The 19,787-nt window shown below is 39.0% G+C and overlaps 1 protein-coding gene across 4 annotated transcripts in view; it reads left to right on the top strand.

Annotated features, from left to right (window-relative positions):
• Positions 1-19,787, top strand: part of INTS10 (integrator complex subunit 10) — a 45,437-nt gene that overhangs the window by 9,480 nt on the left and 16,170 nt on the right. For all 4 annotated transcript variants that reach the window (XM_063300358.1, XM_063300363.1, XM_063300362.1 and 1 more), the window contains 13 exons: positions 1,909-2,048; positions 3,068-3,149; positions 4,719-4,859; positions 6,634-6,805; positions 8,549-8,718; positions 9,892-10,025; positions 11,355-11,508; positions 12,013-12,095; positions 13,353-13,505; positions 14,502-14,610; positions 15,437-15,516; positions 17,977-18,139; positions 18,952-19,045. In XM_063300358.1, coding sequence (XP_063156428.1) covers positions 1,909-2,048; positions 3,068-3,149; positions 4,719-4,859; positions 6,634-6,805; positions 8,549-8,718; positions 9,892-10,025; positions 11,355-11,508; positions 12,013-12,095; positions 13,353-13,505; positions 14,502-14,610; positions 15,437-15,516; positions 17,977-18,139; positions 18,952-19,045 — 1,675 coding nt within the window. The remainder of the gene's footprint in view (positions 1-1,908; positions 2,049-3,067; positions 3,150-4,718; positions 4,860-6,633; positions 6,806-8,548; positions 8,719-9,891; positions 10,026-11,354; positions 11,509-12,012; positions 12,096-13,352; positions 13,506-14,501; positions 14,611-15,436; positions 15,517-17,976; positions 18,140-18,951; positions 19,046-19,787) is intronic.

Genomic DNA, 19,787 nt, shown 5'->3' with positions numbered 1-19,787 from the left:
AAATGGACAGGGTCCTTATGACTGTGAGCTCAGCCACCTGTTCTTTAGATCCATGGTCCTCCTGGTTAATTAAAGCTGCCAGGGGGTGGTGGTATTGTATGGGTGGGTTCTAGCAGTGGTTAATTCTTCTTTGAGTGAGGGAGTTGTTTCTCCACACCTTAATGGAGAAGCTGGTCCATCCCCTCTTCAAGAAACCATCCCAGCCTCTCACCATACTGGGCAACTTTCGTCCAGTATCTAATCTCCCCTTTTGGGGGAAAGTAATTGAGAAGGTGATCGTGCAGCAGCTTCAGAGGACTCGATGAAGCAAATTATCTGGACCCCTTTCATTCAGACCTGGGTATGGGATGGGAACAGTATTGGTTGCGCTTTTGGATGATCTTTGGCAGGAAAGGGATGGAGGTTGTGCATCCATCCTTGCTCTGCTTGATCTCTCAGCTGCCTTTGATACCATTGACCATGGTATCCTTCTGGATTGGCTCCAGGGATTGGGAGTGGGTGGCACTGTATTGTGCTGGTTCTCCTCTTTTCTCCTGGATCAATTCCAGTTAGTGATTGGAAGGAAGAGATCCCACCCTTCGCCCCTGCTTTGTGGGGTCCTGCAGGGTTTGGTGCTATCCGCCTTCTATTCAACATCTATATGAAGCTGCTGGGGGAGATCATCTGTTGCCATAGGGTGAGATGTCATCAGAATGCTGATGATACCCAACTATACCTCTTCCCCTGGCAAATTAAGCAATGTTGTTGATGTTCTATCCAGGTGCTTGGAGGCTGTGGGGGCCTGGATGGGGAACAACAGGCTTCAGCTGAACCCTGGCAAGACTGAGTGGCTTTGGGTTTTGAGGCCCTCTGGTTCAGGGGCTATGTCACCTTTGGTACTGGATGGGGTTGCACTGCTCAAAACAGACCTGGTGTTCATCCTGGGGGTCGTCCTAGAGTCACGACTCCTGCTCAAAGAGCAGGTGGCAATTGTAGCCAGAAGGGCTTTTGCACAATTTCATGTTGTGTGCCAGTTGCGCCTGTTCCTGAACCAGGAGGCTCTACTCACAGTCACTCATGCCCTGGTCCCCTCCTGGGTAGACTACTGTAATGCGCTGTACGTGGGGCTGCCCTTGAAGAGTATCCAGAAACTTCAGCTAGTACAAAATGCAGCTGCACAGCCAGTTACATGTGTCCCTAGACCTCAGCTCCGCAAACTGCATTGGTTGTCAGTTTGCTTCTGTGTCCAGTTCAAGGTGCTGGTTTTGACTTTTAAAGTCCTTCATGGCATGGGGTCGGGCTATTTGAGGGATTGCCTCCACCCGATTACATCTGCCTGTCCCATCAGGTCTGGCAGAAGAGGTATGCTGCGGGTCCTGTCTGCAAAAGAATTTCATCTGGCAGTACCCAGAAACAGGCCTTTTCTGCCATGGTGCCTGCCCTGTGGAACATCATCCCCCCACCCAGGTGGGATTGGCTCCATCCTTGATATCTTTCCGGAAGTCCCTCAAAATATGGCTGTGTCAGCAGGCTTGGGGATCTCAAGGAAATTGTGACCTAATAAGATGGCTGCATTGTTTTTAACATCAATTTTTTCCTACTATCTTGCTATTGTTAATATTGCTGATGTATTTTTAATTGTACTTGTTTTAATATTTTGATTTTACAGTTGTTTTTATTGGGCACTGCCTAGAGTCACTTTTCTACAAAATGGGCAGCTATATGAATATAAATATATAAATAAATCTAGAAAAAGTATATTCGCTTCACAGAAACAAAATACCTCAGTGAATGTGTCTAGATCTTCCTCAGATTTTTATGTTTATTTTTCTCCTAGGTTCACACCCATACTTTCTGTTTCCAATTTTTACCTATGTCCTATGTTTCAAAAACATTAGTTCATTATTGCTTTCCACCCTCTCCTTCTAGGTTTATTTGAAACTCTTCCAGGCCGAGTTCAATGTGAAATGTTATTAAAAGCTACAGACCAGTGCTTCAATACTTTAGAACGGGCAGAAATGTTGCTTTTGCTTTTACGACGTTTTCCTGAGACTGTGGTTCAACATGGGGTAAGAGAATGAAGATTATATGCTAAACACTTGCATATGTGCTCTTTAAAATATTGTGAAGCTTCACAAAACGAATGTGTATGTGTTTTGAACCAAATGAGTAGATGAAAGCACAGATTGATCGGATGGAAATAAAGGCAGTTTCTAGCAGCGATAACCAATATTGGGAGCATGATTGTTGGCCTGTTTCATAATAAAATAATAGAGGAAACAAGTTATCCTAATGCTTAATTGAGATGATAATGTAGATTTATGTGTACAGTTGTAATTGAAATTATTTAACCCCCATTGCAAATCAGGTTGTCAAAATGTACAGACAGGCTAGGATGCAGAAGAAATCCTGGAAGATTCTACAGTGGCCATCACAGTCACCTGACTTGAACCCCATAGAAAATCTCTGGTGGGATTTGAAGAAGGTGGTTGCAGCACGCAAACCCAAGAATATTACTGAACTGGAGGCCATTGCTCATGAGGAATGGGCTAAGATTCCTCAGGAACACTGCCAGAAGCTGGTGTCTGGCTCTGCATCTCATTTGCAGCAGGTCATAACAGCAGAAGGGTGCTCTACTAAGTACTGAAGATGCTTGCCATGAAGGGCTTGAATAATTCTGAGACTGGAGAAGTCATGATAAGTTGCATTTTCAGTTGACTTTGGGGACACCACTTGAAGCATTTGTTGTGTTGAGCTATTTCAAAAGCTTTTGCTTGATTTGTTCATTGCAAACAGCTAAAAGTCTGTACATTTTGACAATCAACCTGATTTGCAGCGGGGGTTGAATAATTTCGATTACAACTGTATATTGCTTCCTTTTTATTTTGCAAGGAAAAAATCTTAAACTTACTTATAAAGATATTTTTGACTGTGCTGGCCATAGCATGTTAATATAGCTGCAGGTTTGTAGTACTAAGAAATGAGGAAAGAGCTCTTCAGTTTTTCTTCATGCAATATGTTGCAAACAATCTGGAAAACATGTATAAGGAATAAGATACAAATTTGATTTTATTTACATTTTGCAAAGGTGGGCCTTGGGGAGACATTGTTAGAAGCAGAAAATATTGAAGATCAAGAATCGTCTGTTAATTGCTTTAGAAAATTATTTGGTAAGAATATAATTTTGTTCCAAAACTAAAAGGCAAAATATTGCACTATTTTATACGCTGAAGGTTGAGATAATCTTAGTTGTGATTTTAAAAATTTTTTGCTTGTATATAATGTTGCTTAAGTTGTATGAGCAAATTAACACGCATCTGAGTCACCTTTTTTCTTTTGTCAACTGACAGCGCAATCAGGAAGATACAGGGTCATGATCAAAATTATTTAAATGTTTAGAATCACATTGGGTAAATGGGGAATAATAAGGGCACTGTATTTTTTTTGAAGCTCCTCTATCCTTTTTTTTTATTATGAGCTATTTGGGAACAGGGAATAATGATGCTGACATGCTTGTGCAGCAAAACCATAGTAAAAAAAACATGTTGAAAGAAACTCCACAGGTAGTCCTCAACCTACAACCATTCATTTAGCGACTGTTTGAAATTATGATGGTGCTGCACAAATGGTGGTTATGACCAGTCCTTGGAGTTCTGGCCATCTCAGCACCCTGTGGTCCATGATCGCAGTCTGGGCGCTTGGCAACTGGTTCACACTTATGACCGATTGTAGTGCCCAGCAATCATGTGATGGCCATTTGCAGCCTTCCCTGCTGGCATGCCCAGAAAGTCAGTGGGGAAGCCAGCAGGGAAGGTTGCAAGTTGCTGGGGTAAGTCCTCCCCACAGGCACACCCTCCCCAGCCCCTCTGTGCTCGTGCCACGCTGGCCTCTCGCGCACACCCTTGCACCCTTGTGCACCTGTGCTATGCCTCTCACACACCACCCCCAGCCCATGCCGTGCCTCGTGCACCCTCCCTGACCCACGCCGTGCCTCTTGTGACCCCCTCGCCTGCCCAACCCACGCCGCGTCTCTCACATACCCTCCCTAACTTGCACTGTGCCTCTCGCACGCCCTCCTTGCACCCTCCCTGACCCGCACCGTGCCTCCCCCGCTCCACCCTACACGGCCATTCACTCCCTTCCGCACCCAGCAGCAGTCACTTACCTGCCTGCTGGCCCAGGACTTGCAGCTTCCTGCCGGCTTCCCCACTGACTTTGGTTGAGAGAAGCTGGCAGGAAGTTGCCTCGACCACGGGATTTGGTTAATGATGGCAACCGGGACTGCAGGGATTGCTGTCACTTGGCAGCAGAAATTCCGGTCCCAATTGCCATCATAAGCCGAGGACTACTTGGTAATGTTAGAAATGCAGTTGATTTATTTAATTTGTATACTGCCCAATTCCCAGCAACTCTGGGTGGTTAATTCCAAACATAGGTGAATTAATTACATCTTCATATGTTAATGTATGAGTAAAGTAATGCAGTAGGTTTTTTTTACCTACTTTGGCAGAAAAAGCAGTTCTGAAGAACCATTTTCTTCTGCCTAAGCAAGAGATTGTCTGTTTGCTGCTTAATTTAAATAAGCTTTTAGCTGCTGTTAGCAGGACTTTATTTTAAATGAATCTCAAATAGCTTGTCACTAAATGCTTTCTGCTTAACGAATATAAATATTGCCTTGTTAAATAATGACATGTTGCAGGTAACTGACAAGTTTAATTTGATTTCATTATCATTTTTAGTTTGTGATGTTCTGCCATTAATCATTAACAACCCTGATGTACGGCTTCCTGCCAGTCTGTTATACAAGTATCTGAATAAAGCTGCAGAATTTTATATTAATTATGTGACTAGATCTTCACCAGCAGAAAACCAGTATCCAGGTAAAAGCGCTAGAGCAAATTACATTAACAGATTAGGAACGGAAAACTAGAGAGATTAATGTACTTCAAAACAGTGGTAGGTTCACTCATCGTGTGAATATTATTCAAGAATCTTAAACCAAGGTTAATGAAGCAGAATTGCCATGTTCACATACTGTAATACAGGTAGAGCCAGCAGAGCACAGGGCGGTGGGGGTGGCTGGGGCTTTGCACGATGGTACTGGGTTGGCTGGCCATGTCGTGGGGCTTGAGGTGGCACTCCTTGGCGGTGGTGGGGCTGAAGTAGAGGCTTGGGGGTGGCGGCAGCTGGCTGAGACTGCTCAAGACCCCAGGCCTCTACTTCAGCCCTAGTGCTGCTACTGCCACCACCCTGCTGTGCAGGGCAGCAAAAGGGCAGAGATGGGGGGGTAGATAGGCAGGTGGGGGGAGTTGAAGCGCCCCTGCAGTCATATATGTGGGCAGGCTGCCAAGATCCTGAATTTTGATCACGTGACGGGGGGCTGCTGCAATGGCTGTAACTTTGGGCACCAGGTATAAATACCATTCATTCAGCACCATCAGTTGCTGAAAGAATGGTTGTTATCTGAGAACTACCTGTATGCCACTTGGAAAGAAACAAACTATATTATGGGTTATCATTATGATACCTTTTCTACAACATGCTAAGATAATGTCTAGGATTCTACAGCATCTGGACTTCAAGTTAAGTTCACCTCGTGATGATTCCATGGCAGTAGTATGAAAGTGATTTGTCAGTGCCTTCTTCCAAGATGCTTTTTCTTTTTCTCATAGTCCTGATATTCCCTGCATTCCTGCCCAAGAACTAACCAAGTCCAATCCTGTTTAGCTTCTAAGCCAACACAAGGCTGGCCAAGTGACATGCTTAGTTACTTCTCAGTATGCTACAGAATACTAATTTTAATCTTGCCTCATAAAGGAGAATGTAAATTTTGGGACTGTGATTTACCAAGGAGCTCATTTGTATATAATGATTACCATTTCATTTCTCTCATCTCTGTCCTGCCTACTGGCTTGTTGTCCCCTCCACCAAGTATTAGAACTGGAAACTATAATTATTAAGGACAATCAGAAAATCTGCATTCTTTTGAAAAAATTATCACTGTTGTCTAAAGCAAAGTAAGATTCTAGTCTTAAACCAGTCAAGCAATATAAAAGGAAAGAATTAGATCCTTTTTGGTCTAAAACCACTAGATTTTTATTATTCAGTGTACATTTATGGACAAGGAATGGAATTCCTGCTTCAAGAGGATTGTAATTTAAACAGAGGAGATAGCAAAGGAAAGGAAGAGAAACTGAAGAAAGAAAGAGATGAAAAATGATTGTATTGTGTTTTGTATGTACTCTGTCCTGCCTATATAGTAAGGGGTTTTATAGTGGACAATTCAAATCATGAGTGACAGAAAGGGAAAAAGAACAGGATGTCTTTGAAGAACAGATCTCTTAGGGGCAGCAGAAGTTAACAGAGCTGGATTAATGAAAATCACAGTCAAGTATGTGTTAGAATGTATGTGAAGCAATCAGACCTTTATGGATTTCAAAGATTAAAGATAAAAATGTTTATAGGATGTCGTGGTTGTTTTCTTCTTCATGTTTGTCTTGATATTGGGCCAATATTTGGTCTTAACATAACATTGGGGCACATCATTATATATTTCATATAAATATACATTGCAGGAGAGAGAACCAAAAATTGTGTTGGGTATTAGACTAATTTTTGATAATAAATTAAGTTACTGTTTCTGTTCATTTCTAGGAACACAGGACACATCTGATCTTGTGTCCCCTAACAAACGAAGTGCTCAGAAATACATAATTGAAGGTCTGACTGAGAAATCATCTCAGATTACAGATCCTTGGGAAAGGATATTCAAAATACTGTCCATAGTAGGTGTGAGATGTGAATGGCAGATGGACGTGGCAAGAAGGTTTGATAAGTTATTAATTTCTTAAGTTACATATAATTAACTGATTTGATGAATTTTGGCCTGATTCTTCTTGGCAGAACAGCATATAAAAAGAATAGCACATTTCTTCAGCCTTAAAAATTTTGTAAAAGGTATTGCTTGGAAATCATAGTTTTAGGGTTAATTGATTTTAGTCCTGCTGTGGAGAGATTGGAGAGGAAGGGATTACAAGAGAATAAGCAAGCACACAGTGGGGAATGCACATTGAAAGCAATGTGTCACCGGCAGCCCCGAGTGTGCTTGGGGCTGGGCGCTGAAGTGCACTATGCAAACATTCTGGTGTATTCCCCATTGTGTGCCTGCTTACTGTCTTGTAATCCCTTCCTCTCAAATGAATGTAAATACAAACATTAATTGTGTCCTTGATAATTATACCAGCACTGTGGTGAGCATTCCAAAGGATGGAGTGGTTGGGAAGCAAACAAAAGCAGAAGGTGTGAAACTGATTAGTCTTGTCAGTTTTGAGACAGAAGGCACGGTCGCAGTCATGTGATTTCCAACTTAGCAACCACTTTGCTTAGTTACGGAGTTTCTGGTCCCAATTGCGCTCGCTAAACAAGGACTACCTATATTGGAACCAGTTTATTAGGTTTGATTGACAATCATGTAGTAGATACCTTCAAGGGTGTCTGTTTTAATGTTTAGGCTTCTCTTGAGGGAATAAGAAAGCTGTATTGTATTAAAATGTTACTAATACTAAAACTTTACATGTGTTCTTTCTGAACGTAGAAAAAGAATGATTCAAAGCTATTCTATAATTGTTTTCTTTACATACAGTGAATGAACTTTTTTCCCCCCTCAAATCATTGCTACAATTTCCATGTAGTTTTCTGCCTTACTACTTGGAAGTTAACTCAGTGTGGCCTTTTACAACAGTGGAGCATATTCTGAAAACTAAAGATCTTAATAGAATGTTCTTTGAAATAAGTGTGCATAGCTTTAAAGAGAAATATTTTGGTTCTAAGATAAGTAACAACAGATCTTAGAAATATTATAAATATTCCCAGCTACTTCCTCAGCTGCCTACGTTCTTTCCTGAAAGATGGGGGGATTTAGGGTACATAGGACAAATGTACTGGGGAAGTGAAGTCACCTCAAACTGGACAGGTCTCTGCTTAAATCTGGGTGATTCTCCTCTAGCAGTCTCTCACAAGATCTGGGCAACCTTTTGATGGGCAGGAGATGAATTTAACATTTTTGGAGAGTGGAAAGCCACAATAGGTCAGGGGATCATGCATAATGAGCAATGCTATGTCAGGCACATAAGCAGAACTAAGATTTTGAGGGATTTCCTAATGCTCTATTTTTTTCTTTTGCTTTGAATGGTGTCAAATTATGTTTTTGTCTGCTTGTTGACATAAATTATGTTTATGTTTTATACTATGTTTTTGTCTGTTTCTTGACTCAAAATAGTGGGAAACACGTCCTTGGCATTCAGTGCTTGTGCCCTGACAAGCCTCTGGGGTTACAAAAATGATTTTAGGACTGTACTCACCTTTAGGTGGCTTAGGTGAGCCACCCTTGTTTTATATTGTTTGGGAGATCCCCTAAATCCAGGACAGGATTTTTGGAGAATAAAGATAATGTAAGAGGAAAATAATTAGGAACTGGTTTTCTGGTTTTCTGTTAAATTAATGTTTAGGAATATGCCTTAGTTTACTGTAATTTATAAATTCTATTAACTGAATGTTCTTTTATCCTCAGAAGCTTTGGTGACATATTGCTGAAAATGAAAGATGTCTGCAGATACATAAGTAATTATGATAATGAAGCTCATGCAAAGTACAAGACCCAAGTGGTGTATTCCACAATGCTGGTGTTCTTCAAGAATGCATTCCAGTATGTCAGCAGCATCCAGCCTTCTCTTTTTCAAGGTGTGTTGAAATTATGCCTTCCCTGTGTCCCTTTGGGCATCTTTGCCAGAACTGCTTTTGTGTGCAGTCTAACTTAATAGCGGTATTGGGGTTTTGAAAAGAAGTATTTGCACTGGGATCACATTTGCACTGTTGTCTACTCATACTCCATATTAGTGTACTACCTTGTTTGATCTTGGGCAGTAGATCCTAGGTATACTGCATGAATAGATGGTGAGCTGCCTGAAAAAATTAAGTGAAGCATGTAAAACCACTGTCCCCTAAATAAGTTCCCGCTGTTTCTCTGCGTAGTTCATTCCACTGTCAAACTACTGTTACTGCTAAAACCGTTTTTTTAATGTTGAATTGGAATCTACGTTTCCATAAGTTCATTGTTCTGCTTTCTATACTCTGGAATGGAAGAGAACAGGTCTTCACTTTTTATGGGTGATATTCTTTCAGATGGTTGAAGAATGTTATCTTAGTCCTTTTCTTAGTCATCTTTTCTCCAGATTAAACAGACTCCTTCACATGGGTGTTCATTTCTTGTCCCGTGATCATGTGCATTTTCCTTTTCTGAACCTATTCCAGTTTCTCTCAGTTCTTTTTAAAGTATTTTTTAACCAAAACTGGATGCTGTGTGCAAGATGGTATCTAACTAATGTAGAATTAAATGGAATGGCTATATAACGATGGAGGTTCCTTCCTCCAACAGAAAGCAGCACACAAAAACAGTTTATGACATATGAAATTATTGGAATAAAGGATTAGTCAAACTAGTGATAGCTGCACTACATATTTGAACTATCCACCTACACTGGCAGAGAAGAAAAAACAAGCTTTTTCTTCCCATGTGAGCTTTGGGCATATGGTCGTAGTCTGTGCAAGCTTTCATAGTTCTTTTTCCCTTTTTGAGGTGAGAGCAGAAAATACTTGATTGCTAGAACTTTAGGGGCTGCCTTCTGTTATTGTCACAACTGACTGGGATTTGGAGTTCTCCTAAGGCAGCATTCCCCAACATGGAGCACTTTAAGTGTGTTTAACTATTTAATCAAGGAAACATGTACTGTTGCTTGCGGTTTGATCATAAGCATTTGTGGTATTAATCACTAGACTTAGTATGCTGAAGTATATATTTGATAAACCAATTATAGCAGTTAGGAGAGTTAAGTAGTGTTTTCATTTTAAACTCAGGGTCGAATGCTTCAAACCAAGTTCCACTGGTTCTCATAGAGGATGTGTCCAATGTTTATGGTGATACAGATATTGAACGCAGCAAACACGTTCACAAGAAACGGAAACTTACTGAAGGGAGAGAGAAAACAATGGTGATTTTTCCCCCATTCTTTATATAGATATTATGTAATTTGGTGCAGGATTTAGAACATTGTTCAAGTTTTCTTTCCAAAACTCTGATGTAGTGTGATACAAAAAGTAAACTTGCCAAAGAGAAATTTCAAACCTTGTATAGTAGATCAAGATATATTCTCATTGGCTGCTCCACTTCTTTAGAACACCTTACTCCCTGAGGCAAAGATAGTCCCAACTGTTTTGGCATTCTGGAGAATAGTTAAAACCTGGCTTTTCTGGAAGGCCTTTGGTGATTATTGTAAATGCTTGCAAATAAGCCAAGAATTTTAGGTGCCAAAAACTTGGGTTCAGCTCATCTGCAAATGGGCATATCCACAAGTATATATGGTAATACTGTACCCGTATATCCCCTATATACTTGTGTGTAAGCCCATCCACAGATAAGATGACCCTCAAATTTTAACCAAAATACCATGAAAAATGGATAATCCATGGATTACCCATGGATAAGCCAATTGCAAAAATTAAAATATACAAAAATTTCAAGGGTCAGCTTAGCCACAAGTGGTGCATTTTTCATGGTATTTTGGTTAAAAATTTGAGGGCCAGCTTATCTGTGGATGGGCATATACATGAGTATATATGGTAAGCAACTAAAGGAAGATCCATACCATTATTTTTAGTTATTACTTATATTTTTTTTATTGTGGGTTTTTTTCCCCACAGTGCTTTGTATTGTGTTTGACTCTGTACATTGCCAACAGCCTCTGGAGTGAGGCACTTTATAAATCTAATAAATAATTTTGACTTTAATAAAGAACTATAAATATTTGGCCTTATGTAATAATTCAGACATCATGATTTCAAAATGGTAATTCCATTCCAGTAGATATCAGTGACATTTGATTTTGCATTAGTTGACACTAAGAATTAAAAATACATTCAATATCTGTTAATTGTCTCAGGGAAATGTATGACATTTCCGTGAGACAATGAACAACAAGCAGAATCTGGCATACTTTGGGCATGTGATACAGGTAGATGATGGAGTAGAAAAGCAGCATTTAAAATAAATGATTCTAGAATCTCTGATATATTAGTATTTGTTGATAAACTAATATTTGGCATTTTGAAATGCCAGAAAATCTATTATACCCTCTGCCCTGTAAAACCATTTGAGCCCATAAATGCTACTAACTTTTTAAAGTTATCCTGCTTCTTGGTTGAAGACAAAGCTTGCTATCACTGATGGGATAATCAGTTGTTTTACAATAATGTAAGCTTTATAGTTTGGTTTTTATCCAGTTGACTGCTGTTCAGATTTTTATGTTTTATCTTTGGAGTAGAGCTCTGATGATGAAGATCCTTCTGGCAAGGGCAAAAGCAGGCTCATTACAATAAATGCAGCAGATCTTCCAAATTCTGTTGAAGTGCAGGAGAGCTTTAGGTTGGCCAGAGAAAGCTGGGAACTTCTGCACTCATTGGAATCATTAGATAAAGGTAAACATATTTGGTTTCTATCAAACTCTTTCACCTTGCCTGCTTTTACTATAATATGAAAAAATACCTAGAGAGTTTGTTGTACATTGCTAATTTTTCTTCTTTATTTGGGCCTTAGATTTTTGGCAGGGAATTAGGCCTCTTTAATCCTTCCTTGAATGAGACTTGCTGAACATTTTAAAATAGCAATGAATTTAATGCCACCTATGCTGTTTCATTTTTACTGGGCTGATGATGTTTCGCTGAGTTTCAAAATATATCTGTTACTATTGGTTTCAGTAGCAACTGTTCCCTTTTGGTCATGAATCTGCTTGAATATCAAATATTTTGATCTTTCAAAGCAGCTGGGGCAACTTGTGGCAGTTTTTTAATTCCCAGAACAAAAGAGTGTTTATAATCAAATTTAACTTGATGAACTAACGCCATTTTTCCTGGACAACTTACAGAAAGAACTCTTTCAAAGACACTGTCTTATATTTTCATCTACTTTGCTTCATTTTACAGAATTTACAAGAATTTGTGTGTCTTGGAAGACAGATACCTGGCTTTGGTTGAGAATCTTCCTCACAGATATGATTATCTATCAGGTAGAATGTGCAGGAGCAAACCTTAAACAGATCCACTTATGTTCTATTCATTAAGCCTCTGTCACAAGCATTGAGATCAGGGTTCCCCAAACTCTTCAGCTCATCACCCCCTTCGTGAAGTTTCAGATTGTTCATCAACTCCCAAACATTCATTATATGAAAATAATTTAATAAATACGACTTTAATAGTATTACTACTACTACTAACAATAATAATAATAATAGAGACAACTTAAGGCTGCTCTTGCTGATGGCTGACCATCCAACCCTGAGTAATACTGTCTCACCGCTAGTCACCTCACCTTCAGGACTAGGGACTGGCATGGAGCTCTACAGAGACACCAAAAGGTGAATTGACCCCAATAAACCTTCCATCATTATCAACCAACTGTTGATCCCCAGATATTTGCTGACCCCCTTTTCACCCCCATTTATTGATATTGACCACTTTGGGGAACCCTGATTTAGATGAATGATGACATGTTTTAACTAAATGTTTTAAGTAATGTTACAATCTTCACAAAGAAATTTGTCTATTGGTGTCAGCCCTACAAGGTAGGCCAGATCAGAAAACTGACTCCACAGGAAGAATAGAACTATATATTATTGAGATAGGCTACAAAAAAGTCTTGCAAATCTGCCTGTGTTTCCCCTTCCCTCCCTATTATACTCCAAGGAGACGGGGGGTGGGGGGGTGGACACGGGAGCCAATCTGAGTCTCTTTCTAATACTGTCCTGCCTTCCTAGATTTAACACATGCTTTTGCACCTGTTATTGTCTTAATGGTTTCTGGACGGTTTCTCCAAGGTTCTCTCTATAACTCCCTACAATTGAATGGATCATAGATAGAAGAAAATGTAGTAGCCCCCTCTTTGAGTCCTTGAAGGATTTAATAAAGAAATATCTAAAGCACTTTGAACACTCAAAAAGTATAAAGTGCTGGTAAATTATTAAACCACTAATTCAAAACTTGCCTCTTTCATAAATTCATGAAGTGGCTTTAGGCATACTGGTTTTCTTTCAAACTGGAATATAAGGAGGATAATGCTCATCAACACTGTTTCTTTTAAGATCTATAAAAGTTTATGTAAAGCTAATTATTTGTGTGACGTGCTATACTTGTCACTATTAATATGTGTTTACTTCTGTATGAGAACAGAAATTTACTCTCTGGAAATCTTGGAACATTTGTAAATTAATTGCATTCCAAAATGGAACATTATTTTTTAGTGATTTGACTTTTTACTCTTTTAAAAGGGTCAATATAAAAAAGCAATTGCCAGTTTGCATCACTTAGCAGCTCTGCAAGGCTCTCATTCCTCACAGCAAATCATGGGACAAGGATCACTAGAGAATCAGCGACCCCTAATCCAGTTAGCCACCTGTCATTTTGCCCTCGGAGAATATCATGTAAGCTCTTCTGTTTGGTTGGGGTTTTTTTTAGTTCAACTCCTTCTTTCCTTCCTTCTCTTCTGGATGCTTTTTACTGCTAATAAGACTGGGATTTATGGGAAATTCATACGTTCAGCAACACAAAATTTTCTTTTAGCAGTAACAGTCAGTGATGACTAAACAGGTTCTTGGCTTCCAAAAAAATAATTAAGTTACATTAAGCAGCACTTTTGACATAAAAAAAATCCCAAACATTTCCGTATTCGCTCCTTGCTAAAAGGACCCACTCCTGCCAACCTAGCAGTTCGAAAACATGCAAATGTGAGTAGAGTAATACGTACTGCTTCGGCGGGCAGGTAACAGTGTTCCGTTTAGTCATGCCGGCCACGTGACCATGAAAGTGTCTACAGACAAATGCCGGCTCTTCGGCTTTGAAACGGAGATGAGCACCGCCCCCTAGAGTCGGACACGACTGGACTTAATGTCAAGGGAAACCTTTACCTTTACCTTAAAAGGGCCCAAGTCTGTTTATTTTGACCAAGATGGACTGGTTTTTTTTTCCTTTGTGTACAAAGCTGGGAGCTGAAAGCTATATATTGGTTGTACAACCTATAGTGGTAGTCATCAGTGTTCACTCTTCAGTATTACTACTACTTGGGGCTTTTTCCTCACCCGATAGATACAAATGATGTCATAAATTCCCATAAGGGCCAGGAAAAAAGAGCTAGGTGTCTGTGCTGACCAGCCCAATTGGAAGCTGACCAGCATGGATAGAATGCGCCAGTGGAGAAAGACTATTCCTTCTGTGATTGCTTTGATGTTGCAAGCAGTTTCTAGAGCTGGACGATATTTCTTGCACACCAGTACTGCTTTCGGCAATCAAGAAAGTCTGTTTACTTTTATGAATGTACTTTCTCTGATTCCTAAGAACAGTATTGGTTATGCACTTGTTATTTTTCTTTGTTCTAATTTGTGTAGATTTCACCTGTAATTAATCTCACCTTTCCTTTGTAGTTGACTTGTGAAAAAATTCTTGATCTAATGTGCTACATGACACTTCCCATACAAGAAGGAGCCAAAATACAAGAAGATCAGCCTACTTTAAAGTCAAAATTCAGGAAAGGTAAATTATTACCTTATCTCTGAATAGCAGGTGAAGAAAGAGAGTAGAGGAGTAAGTGAATTGGAAATATTTTAAATTACTGAAATAATATTGAAAATTCTAAAATCCTGAAAGGGCTGTTGACAAGAGATAATATGTTGTTCTTTAGGAAGGACTAAGTAAGAGTAGCCTACAGATTTTAGTTGGAAATTGTTATGTGCTCTACTCCCAGAACTGGGCAAAGGAGTGGATAATTTCAGGGAAAAGAATTGACCATTGGAACTACCACTGATAATGGTAAGAAAGGAATTATCTCTTACCAAGCTCCTTCCCTGGATTCTGATAGCTATTAGCCGCTGTCAATGGGAGGAGATATATGGTAACAGCAGGTCTAGGAGTGATTGTTCTTTACACCACTACACAGGTGAAAACAACTGAAAGCTGAGTAGCCTGTCACACTTCAGGCAAGGAAATTATTTCATTTGTCTGGGATGTAAAATCGGCATGTGGGTGCTTACTCAAACTGACACTATGGACTCCTAGAGATAGGACCATTTAAACCAAGAAGCATCATCTGTTCAGTGCAGGAATACAAATTAAAGCATTCATACCTGGTTTCTGCTTGAGCACCTCCAGTAAAGGGGAGCCTGCCACTTCTCTAGGTAATCATTTCCACTGTCAAACTGCTCTTACTGTTAGAAGGGTTTTTTCCCTAACCTTCAATTGGAATCTGCCTTTCTCTAACTTAAACACACTTTATAGATGTTGAAGCCAATAAATGTTTAAGACTGTCTTACTTTTTATTCTATTTGATTTTAATATGTGCAAAACTATTATTTGTCTATAGTTTCAGAGCTGAAGCTTTGGCCATGTACCAGTAAAACTGTTATGCCATATTGCCTACGACTACTGTTAGCTTGTTTTAAGGTAAGTTGTTCCATTTATAGTGGAGTGAATTTTTATTATAATACTATTTTTGGATAATTCCCCCCAGTCTGTCTTTCTGTTCATCGTGGCCTCAGTATCTTTATTATAATGGTAGCGTATATTAATGCACTGCTGACTATGATACAAACAACTTACTTGAAATCAGTGTAGTGAAACCACTGATATTAAATGAACAGTGAGCCAGAGCAATATTTTTAAGAGAGTTAAACATGTTCCATACATATGGCCCCAGTTAGTAATCAAGTCACTGTCCTAACTGAAGTTTCAACAGTTTTCTGCTTGAACACTGAGGAACAACAAACATTCTTATAGGAAAATGAATTACTAAGCAACTGCTAAAAAGAAGCACATTTCTATATATTTGGTGGGGGGAGGGTGTTCAGTTTAGGTAAGAGTTCCATGTATAAGTGCACCATTAGTGAGAAGAATCTTTTCTTAGCCATCTGCATTGTAGATACTTTTGTAGAAGCAAAAGTTCATTTATGCAGCACATCAGTACAAATGCAAAGGGGCTATGAGGCTATATGTTAACCTTTTCTTTAGACTTCAAGGCCCTTTATGAGTTGAGGGATAACTTCTGCAGCAGGAAACCATTTCTTTACGTGCAAAGGGCAAAGAGGAACCCTGTGACCTGGGATGCAGCTAAGTGTGCAGCTTTATAGCCACTTCGTAATTGTATAGTTGAATCAAGTAAGAAATTAATAAATATGGCTAACGGGTTTTATTTCTCCCCCTCCCCCCATTTTCCCAGTGTTCTTGCATAGTGAGAGGAGCCAGCTTCCCCTACCACTGCAGTGAGAAAGTACTTAGAAACTGTGTTTTGCAGAGACTCATAAATGCTGATTCCTTCTTTGGGAAGGGGAAAGATAACTCAGTCACATAGCAGGCCACTTCTGGGGGCCTTCTAGCTGAGTGTGAGTTGAGTGATCACCTCACTCTTAGAGAATGTGGAAGGAAAAATGGCCCTGCACTTCATGTTAGTCCCAGGGATGGCGCAGCTCTCCATGAAGTGAGAGTCTCATTCCCTTCCCCATGTGCTTTTTGGGGACTATTAACTACAAATAATTGGCTACCAAGGTCATCTCAAATTTGTGAATGTGTTTTGAAATATGACTGATTTGGCATGCATGTTTTTTTAAAATATGAATGTTCAGTGTGTCGTGTACATGACAAATGTTGGAGCAATCTTAATTCTTTGCTACATCAGGGAAGCGTCATTATAACAGACTGGAAAAAATGTGATAATAAAGATCTTTTCAGAGACATAGGGGATTGACTTCATTATTGCCTTCAGCAATAGAATAATTATTTTATTATTAAGGATAAATTGTGTACTATTAGCTAACATTGAGAACGTTGTAGCATTAGTACTTTCAACATTTCAGCTGTTCATTTCATTATTGCATATTGTCCTTGTGGTAAGCTAGTTGCCTCAGCTAATACAGATAGCAATTCTGATATACCATTTGTCAGTTGCATATGTACCTGATACATAGCAAAATCCTCCTTAACATATATATGTCAAAATGGTACATGAAACTCACAGAATTACCTCTGGAGGAATATTCATCCATGGAAGGCTTGGCCATTACAGTCATGCTGCAAAATTGTAGGAAAGATTTTGCTATGTTTTGGGTAAAAGGAATTTATAAAAATTACAAACTTTCTAAGCTAACATCCTGAATGAGTGTTGCAGGGTTAAGTTCATTTTGTCCCTTATACTATCTATGATACCTGACCAAAGCCTAGAACTTTCCCATTTTTTTTTTGTACTTATGTGCTACATAGCACAACATAGACCCATTCTGTATTCGGGTAGTACATTTGCTTATAGTACTCATTATTTGAACGAAGTTGAACAGATCCCTTCTTTCAAGTTGTGCTGTGTTGCCAGACTGCATGAGTACTGCATGTCTGTTTGCAGTGGGGAAACCCTTTCTTAAGCCCTACATGCAAAGACTTCCACACAGTCCTAAGGATTCCAGTTCACATGATAGCTTTCGTATGTAGGATATTACACCTGAAGGCTTCCCTTGTATACATATTTACATTTGTGGAGTACTGCCATGTGACTTGAGAGAAGGTTCAGTTTTACTTCTTGGTGAATACTACAAACAAACATGTTGCCTGAATGGGACTTACACGTTGACTGATTTAGCCTCATTCTAAGATCCACATAGTTCTTTTGAGAACTCTAAAACACTTGTCTTTCAATATATTCCACCCTAATAACAGCCCACAAATTGTATATCTTGCTTAGAATAGCCCACTGAGGAAAGTATGAATAATATTTTGAATACTAAGAAAAAGTTCTTGTAACATAAAAAGTGAAGCAACTCTATCTGTCCCTTAAGTGTTGGTTTGGAATTTACAGTGTGAGATACTGTTAAAATTGCTTGGTTTGTTTGTTTATTCATTCATTCATTCATTCCCTAACAGCTGAGAGCTTTCACAGACAACAGGGATGATATGGCATTGGGCCATGTGATTGTGTTGCTTCAGCATGAATGGCCAAGAGGTGAAAACTTATTCTTGAAAGCAATTAACAAAATCTGCCAGCAAGCAAACTTCCAGTATGAAAATTTTTTCACCTATATTACAAGTATCCTTTGTTTTCAATGGACCAGAGTTGGAGATAGACAGTTTCTTCAAGGGAACCATATTTTCCAAATTATTGTGATCTCCTATTAAGAAATGTAAAATCTAATGGAATGTAATAGGGAATAGTTGGAAACAAAAAGAAAAAGCAAATAAATGAAGGGGACAGTGGAATTTTGACAGTGTGCTATGAGAAACATGGGTTCAGTAATATTGCTGAGATTTCAGAACATGCTGAATCAGTGGTAGGCTGGTTAATGTAATTTCATTGGTTTGACTTAACATGGTATGAACCAAGTCATTGCGTTCTGTAAACCATAACTTAGTGCTTTGTATTAGGTGTGAACCTGACCAATTGTAATTTATTCAGGAAACCAGGATTAAAACAAACCATTATGAATGGTGCCGGAACCTTTCTATTATTCTATGGAAAGAACAAGTGTATGCTTTAACATATGGTATGCTTTACCTGATGCTAGGAACTTTTGCAGCAGAGTCCCATGTTTAATCATATATGTTCCTAAGTCAGTCTTTGCAGCTTAAGAAGGGTTATTCCTAGATAAGGATATGAAAGATTGCTACTTTAGTCTGTTGCAAGGATAAAACTGACCAAATTACAGCAACAGTTAAATTAGGGCTTTAGAATAAACTAATAGATACTTTGCATCTTGTTTGTGAAGAAAATGAAGATAAGAACTTCAAAGATACCAGTAATGAGGAATAAAGTAGAACAGAGTAGAGGAATTGCATAATGGATCATAGTAAGTTCACTGTTCTCAAAGATAGTTTCTTTTGGACCTGAACACTTTTTTTCAGATATTGATATGCTGGAAGAATTTGCCTACTTAAGAACACAAGAAGGAGGAAAAATTCATTTGGAATTATTGCCAAATCAGGGAATGTTAATAAAGTAAGAAAATATTTTTCCCAATTTTAAAAGTTTGTGCCCTTACTCTGATTGCTGATATAATTTATTTGTTGAGCCTGTTTTGTTTATTCGTTCAGTCGCTTCCGATTCTTTGTGACTTCATGGATCAGCCCACGCCAGAGCTTCCTGTTGAGCCTAAACTGATGTTAAAAGCACTATTTATGAAAACATGCAGCTCAGTGTTAGGTTTGTTTCTGAGTACATCTTAGCTATTCAGATGTGTGTGCTGTGTGGAAATGGGAATTTTTTAGTTGAGTTAGCAATATTCTAGCTCCTTTACCCATAGTAAAGATGATGTGGCATTAAGTGCTGCTTAAGTGCTCCACCTCACCTTGCTGTAAAAATAGCTAATCTGAAAGGGTTGGTGGACGTAATTTTCACTAAGAGAGAGCCTTAGTATATTGGACTAAAGTGATAAAGAAATTTTATAAGTAAATAATTGAAAATTATAGATCAGATGTGTAGGATTCTGGCATGAAAGTTCTAGCATGATGAATCCATAATTGGCTCAGCAACACTAATCTAGAGGCAAGTTACAAACATAGTCTAATACGTTCATTACAATTTTAATAATATTAGTATTGGGCACCTCTTGGTGTGTCCATGTGTCTTACTACTTACACGAGCTGCACTGGTTGCCATTTGGCTTCTGAGTAGAATTCAAGGTGTTGGGTATTACCTATAAAGCCCTGCATGGCACAGGGCCTGGATATCTGAGGGACTG

The sequence above is a fragment of the Candoia aspera genome, chromosome 4 (genome assembly GCF_035149785.1).
Source record: "Candoia aspera isolate rCanAsp1 chromosome 4, rCanAsp1.hap2, whole genome shotgun sequence".
NCBI classification, from domain to species: Eukaryota; Metazoa; Chordata; class Lepidosauria; order Squamata; family Boidae; genus Candoia; species Candoia aspera.
This window is presented reverse-complemented; position numbering and strand designations above follow the sequence as displayed.